General features: G+C 40.1%; 1 protein-coding gene across 1 annotated transcript; it reads left to right on the forward strand.

The window, feature by feature from the left end:
* Positions 1-817: 817 nt before the first annotated feature.
* On the forward strand, positions 818-10,018 carry LOC112449356 (ankyrin repeat domain-containing protein 26). The gene is made up of 6 exons (XM_059892811.1): positions 818-1,044; positions 2,113-2,268; positions 3,038-3,252; positions 4,465-4,693; positions 8,103-8,148; positions 9,272-10,018. Exons 2-6 carry the CDS (start codon positions 2,206-2,208, stop codon positions 9,349-9,351), a joined length of 633 nt encoding a protein of 210 aa, XP_059748794.1. The 5' UTR covers positions 818-1,044; positions 2,113-2,205; the 3' UTR covers positions 9,352-10,018.
* The last annotated feature ends 247 nt before the right edge of the window (positions 10,019-10,265 follow it).

Genomic DNA, 10,265 nt, shown 5'->3' on the forward strand with positions numbered 1-10,265 from the left:
TTCTTTTGCTCTTAAGATCCTTAAAGGAATCTGAGGCACCACCTTAAGTCTTTCCAGGGTCTTACACTTACAGTCTACAGGTTTTACCTTTAGACCATGTTTTCCTGGCAGCACCCTTGATTTGATCTCAGCCCAGAAGCCATTTCTGTCCTTTAGCATCATGTGACAATTGGGTACGTGGAGATGCTGTAAAGGGGACACAGTATTGAACCCAGTGAGTCCTGGTTCCTTTATATTGAATAATACTTTTTAATTTTTCTTAGGCTTCCCAGGTGGCTCAGATGGTAAAGTGTCTGCCTGCAATGCAGGAGACCTGGGGTCAGGAAGATCCCCTGGAGAAGGAAATGGCAACCCACTCTTGCCTGGAAAATGCCATGGGCGGAGGAGCCTGGTAGGCAACAGTCCATGGGGTAGCAAAGAGTCGGACACGACTGAGTGACTTCACTGTCACTTTCTTTTTAAATTTTTCTGATAGGTTATCCCTCTCATTGGTTTACTTTCAGCTGCTTCATGGCAAGAGTCTCTGCCCCCCATGTTTCAGTGTCAGTTTCTTCTCTTGCCTAGAAGCTGACACCGGCAGCATCTTCAAGGACCATCAGGCTTCTGTGTACAATGTCATGAAGCCCATTGGGTTTTCATTTCTTTCTCTGCATCCATTCGAGTGCCACTTACCTCCAGCTTCAAAGGCATTCTCACATGTTTCAGGTCTTTTTAATTGCAGTACCTCATTTGGGGGCATCACCGACTTGATGGACACAAGTTTGAGCAAGCTCTGGGAGTTGATGGTGGACAGGGAAGCCTGGTGTGCTGCAGTCCATGGGGTCACAAAGAGTCAGATTTGACTGAGCGACTAAACTGAACCTCATTTTTAATATCAGTATCTGTGCCAGTTATTTATTGTTAACAAATTGCATTAGAAACCACCTCAAAGCCTAGTGACTCAAAACAGCATTTCCTTTGTTCACAAGTCTGCGTTGGGGCAAGTCTCAGTGAGTGAGCCCAGCTCATTTCTTCTCCAGTCGCATCAGCCAGGATGTCGTGAAGGTGGGGACCAGTCATCTGAAGACTTGTTCTTGCACACGTCTGACAGTTAGACCTGGCTTTTGGAAGGGACATTAGGTGGGGTGGTCAGTGGGGACACTGACATGTGCTCAGTATGTGGCCTTGCTTCTTCACAGCATGTTGCCTGATTCTAAGAGTTGGCTTCCCCACAGAGCAAAATTCAGAAGCTATTTAGCTTTAAAACTCACACAGCAGTTTCCCCAGACTCTGTCTAGGAGGAATCAGTTACTAGGACTAGCACATACTTGAGGAGAGGGAATTTCATGAGCAAAGTGTCAAAGAATTTGTAGACATGTTTGAAAACCACCAGCTCCACTCACGTTGACTTAAAAAGTAATCATTCTGTCTCAAGGAAAGTTCTTTCCAACTCACTGTCACTGATAGTCCAGGAAACAGTTTTTGTTTCCTTTGTCTCGTATGTTCTCTTAATCTGTGGAAAGTAACAAAGGGTTAGAAGAATGAGGCATTTTTTGTTGTTGTTCAGAAAAATGTATGGATCATCTCACTCAACTCTTAGGAGATGGGATTTCTTTAACCCTGTGAATCATTTTTCTTTGGAATGCAATTCAAATTAGCAAAAACTGTTTGTAGTTCAGAAAAAGGCTTATTGGATTAGAATCCATATTTAGTCCTTAGAGTCTTATTTTCACAATCTTCTTTTGGGAGGCATTTATTAACTCAGCCCTAGATAACTCAATACATGATACCTCAAACTTCTTTAAAAACCGTGGGACAAGCTGCGGGAAGGAGTAAGAGACATTCTACTAAGAGGTGACTTGTAGTCATTCTATGAAGGAAAGATAGAAAAGTATTACTGTAGAACAGTAAAAGAGTGTCAAATCAAGTGCAAATGTTTTTAGACTAAGATGATAGTGAAGAATATATTTTGTGACTCTTGGTGGTTTGAACTTCTTTCTTGATTCTTTGAGTTATTCCAGGTCCTACATTCTACAATACAGATACCATCATATGTATTTGATCCTCGGTTTGAGTTAGGCGGTACTCAGTCCACTTCCCTCAGAACCAAATGGTATTGTTTTCTTCTTGCAGATTGATCATCTTCCAGCAGAGCTAGAAACTGCATGTTCACAATGTCTGCACCTGGATGCAAAAAATCGAGTTCTTCAACAGGAGTTATTATCAATGAAAGGATGGCAGAGGAAATGTGAGCAACTAGAGAAAGAGAACAAGAAGTTGGAGCAAGAGGTAGTGAAACTCAAAACTCATATAGAACTGAATATGGTAGAACACACTCAAGTTGAGCAGTATAAACTCAACTTGAGATTGAAGAAAGAGCAAGACAGGATCTCGTAGAGAAATTAAAAGAAGTCAACCTATTTTTTCAGCTTAATTTGTTGATCTGTCATGTACTTGAATTCACCTCACTGTAAATTACATTTTAGATGTATCAGCTTATATGTTTCCTCTACTTCCCTTAGAGCAGTGTGTTTTGTAGATTTCTGGAAGGAAGGGGGCACTTGTTTCTCCTTGTAAATATTTCAGTTTCCATCACAGTTATCAGTAAATTGATCTTTCAGAATGCTTCTCACTAGAGAATCCTTTTACTTATAAGACCAATTGGTATAAAACAAGACTATGAGGATGAAAAAAAATATGTGGTTTAGAACTGGTACCATCCTCTTGGCATTATTCTTAAGTTGTCTTGTTCAATTTCTAAATTTTCACTTCATCCTCTTAGTCTTTGAATTGTCCAGTTCCTTAAGTACTACTATAACATTGATTCCACATTAATTTTATAATTCAGATTTAATTCATGTCACATTGACGATGATTATTTTAAAGTTCCACTTTTCTTATTTTCACGTTTAAAAGTGCTCTCTGAATTACTGACTCAAAACTAAATGGGACAAATAATTATATTTGTCCCATAATAATTATATTCATAATATAATTATAATAATAATTATATTCAGGTTATAATCATTAAAAATGTATCTTTTAAAATTTGACTTAGATACGAGCAGCATCTCAAGAAAACTTACAGCAGGTCCAAGAGGAGGATATTGCTTCTATAAGAAGTCAGATGGAACTCAGATTTAAAGACTTGGAATCTGAACTCTCCAAGATGAAAACTTTTCAAGATTCTAATAAAGCAGAGTTGGAAAAATATAAGCAACTCTACCTAGAGGAACTAAAAGTTAAAAAGGCATTGGAAAAAAGACTAGACAAGTAAGTCAAAACCCAGAATCACAGAAAATAAACTTTAGTCCATTAACTTCTCTCTGAAGCCTAATTTTTATAGAGCCAGGTTCCTGAGGTTAGTAGGAAGTGAAGGCTAACTGATAGTCACTGCCTGAGGGCGCCCTAAGAAAAATGAGTGATAGGGTATCCTTATAAGTTTCCCTACACTAAGTAAAAGCAGGCTTGTGAAATAGGGGAATTCACACAGGGGTGAAAGGCCGGGTAATTCACAGAGTGGCTGAAGCTAGCATGGTGACCTGACTGAGGGGCGTGTGGAGGCTGGAGAGGGCAGATCCCACCTGCAGTGCCGACTCCAGGTTTCTGAAAGCAGAGCACCCCTAGGACGCCTTTCATAAGCCAAAGAGCAGACAGCAAAGGAGCAGGCACCCGAGGACGGGCTCTGCTAGTCGATGCCCACACTGAACATGCACAAGGGAAGCGCAGCTGCTCCCAGACAAGGCTCGGGGCTGCGGCGACTTGATGCTGGGATGTGGGGGCGGCTTCTGGAGAAGGAGCTCGGTGGGGCCGGTCTCCCTGCTTGGGAGCGCGATGCCTTCACTGTGAAAACATACACTGAACGCTGCTTAGAGCTTTTGCCTTTTTAAATGAAACCAAAAATTCTCTTCAGATTTTTTTTAATTATGAAATATAGCTGCTGATGTAGGCCCTTGGTATAAGTGAAGTAACAGAAAATGAACTTTGGAAAAGCAGGGGATACTTGTCATTATTCCTGGGGCTGTTTTAGCCCTTTTGTCACCCACTGACTTTCTCATCCTCCCTCGAGATTGTGGCTCTAGGTGATTCCTCAGAGCCAAATGCTTAATTTCTCCGAGGTCATGAGAGAAACGTATGTGCAAGGGTGGTGAAAGGAAGCACTTGAACGTGGCTTGGTGGGATGGGGTGTTTCTTCATCCCTGAACTGTTTCCTGGAGGCAGGTGTGTCCCAGAGGCAGCAGGTGTCACTGTGAGGCCACCTCCCTTTCTCTCCTCTCCCAACTGTGACTTGTTACTTGAGGAGCCCCAGACACATGTGCACTTCTTTAGAGCAAGGTTACAGCTATCATTGTTTACAAGAGGTCTGCTCTGTGTTTCCGGCGTTCAAACGGCTTAATGGGACATTCCATTTACTATATGGCAACTTAACAAATGCAAGTCATTTAGGGAAGCGTGAATGAAATTGGTGTTTTCCACCTTCCCCAGGACTAATGAGAGGCTGGCAGAGACGAGCACCAAACTTGAGGTGGAGAAACAGCAGAACAAGTCTTTACTGAGCACTCTCACCACGAGGCCACTCCTGGAGCGCCCTGGCATTGGAAATTTCAATAATACTCTAATTTTCAATTCAAATCTTTGTCCAAGAGCAAACCTAGAGTCTTCTACCTCAGTTCCACTCACTTCAAATAGCAGCATGATGACTCACTTGTTCAAGGTTAGTTCTAATATCTTTTTTTCCTTGGGTTTCAGATTTCTTATATGATTGATTCTTGGTTTTAATCTGAACTTCTGAGTTGTTTATTTGACTTACGCACACTAAGTAAAAGCCATAATTAATGAACATTTTGATTGTCTTTCCCCTAGATTTCTCGATTTTAGAAATACTTATTAACTTCTTAAATTTCTTGAAAATCTGGATTTAAATTCTACTATAGAAATGAAACCTTATTGCCAAGTAACCGAAAGTGTACTTTGAGATGTTTGACTTACTTTCTAATTGATTTCACTTTGGCGGTGGTTCAGAATCATTTCCGAGCTCTGCTGCACCCACCGCAGTTTTTCTGCCTTTAAGCATAAGTGAATGACTGGCGTCTAAACACTAACCACTTATGGGTGATTTTTTATTTGAACAAATCCTAGATAAATCCTTTTTATGGGTTAAACAAACTTGTAATACTAAATCAAAAGATTAATTTCTAGTTTTAGATGATCATTTTTTGTCATTTTCTTACACAAGAGTACATCTTTAATTACTATTTTACTGACAGAATTTTGATTTAAATTTCTAAAACATATCTTGCCAAGCAGTTGTAGAATGTTTCTAAGTTTGTAGTTAAATCAAATATTTAAAACTTGTAAATGAAGCTCACTTTTGCCTCTGTCTTGACATCACCTGGATGAATGACGACTGAGATAGTAATGACAGGGAGTCTTTAAATTGGAACTAGTTTTCATCGTGTAATCATTGTGATTAAAATATCCAGTCAGTGCACACGGGTTTATGGTTTTGATGCTGTTTTCATGATGTTGGTGATGCAGAGAAAAGTTCAGTTCAGTTCAGTCACTCAGTCGTGTCTGACTCTTTGCTACCTCATGGACTGCAGCACGCCAGGCTTCCCTGTCCATCACCAACTCCCGGAGCTTACTCAGACTCATGTCCATCGAGTCGGTGAGGCCTTCTAATCGTCTCATCCTGTGTCATCCCCTTCTCTCTCCTCCCACCTTCAATCTTTCCCAGCACCAGGGTCTTTTCCAATGCATTGGTTCTTCACATCATGTGGCCAAAGTACTGGAGTTCCAGCTTCAGCATCAGTCCTTCCAGTGAATATTCAGGACTGATTTTCTTTTGGATGCACTGGTTAGATCTCCTTGCAGTCCAAGGGACTCTCAAGAGTCTTCTCCAACACCACAGCTCAAAAGCATCGATTCTTTGGTGCTCAGCTTTCTTTATAGTCCAACTCTCACATCCAGAGAAAAGTAGCCCTTGTTAAGTGCCATCTCAAGCTGTTTTTTAATTTGGCTTCTTGCTATCATAGAAGAGCAGTCTAAGGTTTCTTTGACAGCACTGCAGCTATGTTGGGTCTTAGTACTTGAGAGCTGTGAACCTGGAGGACGTGCTTTAGCTGTGCAGTCACAGCGGGCCTCCGAACACTTCATCCCAAGTCAGACACGCAGGCCTAAGAGGTGGAAGCAAATGCTTGATCCCCGTCCCTGGGGCAGGCTGCCTACTGCAGACCCACGTTCACAGTGCTGTGGGCACATACATCTTTTCAAAGAAGAGATTCGGAACCAAGCAAGCACTTCTTAGTTTCTTCTCCCAAACTCACCCGTTAGGTAAAACTCCCCACTTCCATGAGGAGACTAGGAGTATAACACCTCCCCTTGAAACTTTAGGCTGAGGAAATGAAGTTCAACCGCAATTTCTGACCGGATTTAGATTATAGTTGAGATTACACCCATATTTTTTTGTATATACTAACTAATGATGAGAGCTTGGATAGAAGTATGCTAGACAGTAAAGAGCGGAGAAGGCAATGGCACCCCACTCCAGTACTCTTGCCTGGAAAATCCTATGGATGGAGGAGCCTGGTGGGCTGCACAGTCCATGGGGTCACTAGGAGTCGGACACAACTGAGTGACTTCCCTTTCACTTTTCAGTTTCATGCATTGGAGAAGGAAATGGCAACCCACTCCTGTGTTCTTGCCTGGAGAATCCCAGGGATGGGGGAGCCTGGTGGGCTTCCATCTAAGGGGTCACACAGAGTCGGCCATGACTGAAGCGACTTAGCAGCAGCAGCAGCAGCAGACAGTAAAGAGAGATCTGTTTTGTGTTTTACATTTTGTCCTAAATAATGCAAAAAGTGGGTAATTCATTTGTTGACGAATTTTAATAAGCCAGGTTTTTATTTACCTGGAGGAAATGAACATCCTTTTAAGGATGAATCTCTTCAGTTTTGGCCTGCTTGATTCAACTAAAGATTTTCTCTTTCAAGTTCCCTGTCCTGTGTTTAAGAAACTGTTATGCTGTGTAAATTAACTATATTGACTGCTACAAATAGGAGTTCGATAAAAATTTATTCTTGTTCATGTCTTTAAGACATATAATTTAGTTCAAAAGCTACTATGTCATGTCATGCCAGAAGCATTATTGAACTATATAATAAGGTTTTACATATTCATTTTCTCTATGATTTAGTTAGAATTTATGTGTTTTTTTCTTAATATGAGGAAGTAGCTGGCATAAGACTCTGGACTCAGTAAGAAGGCCATTGGCTTTGTTACTACTTTTGTAGAATTAGGAACTTTGACTAAATCAATGACTCTCATACCTTAAAAAAATTTTTTTTTCAAAATAGACAACCTTTCTTTAAAACAAAACAAAACAAAAACTGTTGCATGGAACTGTGTTATATAAAACGGAGACAAGTATAGAGCCCTTTAGATAAGGAGCGTTCAGAGACCCTGGCAGCTGTGACTTCTGTTTCTCAACCCTGCAGTGACCCCTGTGGGATCTTCTCCCTCTATGAGACATAGTTCGGAAGCTAGCACCTATGAAAGAATTCCTCTGACTAAACATCTTCAGAATTAAATCTCGCTGGTACATTGTTTTCTTGTGTATAATCTTCTCACCTTTCTATGTTTTCCTTAAATGGAAAAGTTTAAAGAAAATTGCAGATGTGTTCTCCTTGTTAACATTCAACTTCAAACTCCTTCCTCCATTTGAACATTACCCTCACCTAGAAATCAAAATAAAGGTCTCAGAAGTACATATTTAGGGCAAGAGCTGTTGGAGAAGAAGATAGTAATCTCGTGAATTGTTCCTAGGATTATGGGTCATTCTGTAACCTCTGAAATTTTGTGTACTCCATAGACTGACATTCATTGTACTTTTATCAAATTAATCTAAATAGCATGCCATATATATGTTCTCTGTTAGCTAAAAGCTGAGTAAGTAGGAATTCATTTTCTTTTATTTATGTGATTATTTTTCTTCTACGTAATCTTCAAGTTAGGTCTAGTCTCTAAAAGTGTTATTTAAATGTCACATGTAGTAAGTTGTGTATCATTTCTATGATAATATCTCTTGTTTAACTTAAGCATAAATAATATTTGACTTATTTCAGACACGGCGGAAGTTGGAAAAGAGTATAACTAGAGAACTAGAAGAAGGTATGTTGCCAAAACGTATGAATTAAATTTAGACATTGATTTCTGAAATACTGTAAAGAGTAAGTGGCATCTCTTTTCACTGTTTGTATAACAAATGCTATGTTGTATACTTTTTCTTATACATAGCTAATGGAAAATGTGAACACATGAGCAATCATAGTGAAAAATATCCTTATTCCTTATTTATTTATTATGTTCCATAGCTTTAAAAAAATCTGAAAAGGTCTATGTATTTCTTTTCCTTTCTGCGTATATCCTTCCTCTACTTCTGCCATCCCTGTGGAACTGTCAGCCTCCACGCTGACACTATTCTCAGAAAACACGGAGTTCATCAATGTCTCAAGTGTCTGGTAGTGGTTAAGGCTAGGAAACCCAGACTCGAGCAATCACGTTTGTGTAGCTGTCACTTGGGGGTGACTTTAAAATTTCCCTGTCATTCCCTTTCTCACTGGTTTATCTTTTGCTCTCAGGAAAGACTCCAAACACCCACATCAATTTGGGTCCTGCCAAAGTAGTCAGCCTTATCTCCTTACCACCCTCCTCTGCCCCTCAACTCTGCATCTAACCAGACTGTGTAGGAGCCCACAGGTGCGCTTCCTCACCTCCGGTCTTGTACGTGCTTCTCCCCTCCATCTCCTGTACTTTTTCCTGTCCTTCAGGTAGCTACTTCCATAGCACCTCCACCAAAAAGCTGGCAGTACTGACACAAAGCTGGCTGTCCCTTCTGCGTGTTCCTTGTGCCATCTTTTGTATCTGTCTCAGTATTTATGACTCTGTATGGAAATTGCCTGTTCATCTCTTTTTCCACTTTATAGCGTATCATTTTCAGGGTGCACTGGGTCACCTTCATCTTTTACTTCCAGTGCTTGTCACAGCACCCTTGTGCATAGTTACTGAGTAAATGAATGAAGAATGAGAAAACCAGAAGCTCTGATACTCAGCCACACATTCAACCATGGGCAGATAATGCAGTTATCTTGTATTTTGTGTCATGTCATATATAGATATGTTTCATTCTTCAGAACACTAGGAAAGGTCTCAGGTGATTTTTTTGTTTCGTTTTAGCTAATACTTTGTGAATTCAAGTATTTTAGATAAAGAATATAATTCTCTCTCTTTCCAGGTGCTGCTGAATTTGAATCTGAATTCTCTAGATTGTCCTCTCTATTATCTACAGGTGGATCAAATCTATATCGGGACTAACCTGTGAAAACATCAAAATAATATATACAGATTTTGAGGAAAAAAATATATGATTTGAAACTCAATAGTAAAAATTTCCCTACTGGATTCTTTCCATGAGATTTTAGTTGTTTCCCATTAAACATGATGAGAAAATGTTTATTAAAGGAAAATATTTTTGTATTATGTGTGTATCATGAAAACTGATACGGCATTTTAAGCATGTTTCTCTGCATCTAACTTACTTTTAAGCAGAAACATCAGCACTGTTGAGTTTTCCACGTTCAAAGTGAAAGTGTTAGTCACTCAGTCGTGTCCGACTCTTTGTGAGCCCATGGATAGCCCACCAGGCTCCTATGTCCCTGGAATTCTCCAGGCAAGAATAATGGACTGGGAGCCATTCCCTTCTCCAGGGGATCTTCCAGACCCTGGGATCAACCGGAGTCCCCTGCATTGCAGTTGGATTGTTTACCATAAGAGCCACCAGAGACGCCCTTTACAGACTCAGACTGAGCCCTGATACCAGCTGTTTAAACAGCAACAAAAAACCAAACTTGTCATTACTATTTAGTGGTGTTGATCGATAGCTTTTTTGTACTTTCCCGTTTTTATCACTATACATAGACCTAAAGATGTAGCTACTGCTGTTATGGCTACTGTCAATGTTTTGAGGTATTATAACTGTTAATAGTGGCATAAAACTTACTATATGTAACTTTGAACACTGATTCATAGATCTTTCCTCATGGGAAATAAGATTTGCCTGAGTTTTTGCCTTTTAAATGAGTTACCTTGTCCTAATTTTTATTTTTAATCAGAGGATAATCACTTTACAATATTGTGATGGTTTCTGCCATACATCAACCTGAATCAGCCATAGATATACATATGAACCCTCCTTCCTGAACCACCCTCCCATCTCCTCCTGATTCCAG

This window comes from Bos taurus, chromosome 13 (assembly GCF_002263795.3).
Source record: "Bos taurus isolate L1 Dominette 01449 registration number 42190680 breed Hereford chromosome 13, ARS-UCD2.0, whole genome shotgun sequence".
NCBI lineage: Eukaryota > Metazoa > Chordata > Mammalia > Artiodactyla > Bovidae > Bos > Bos taurus.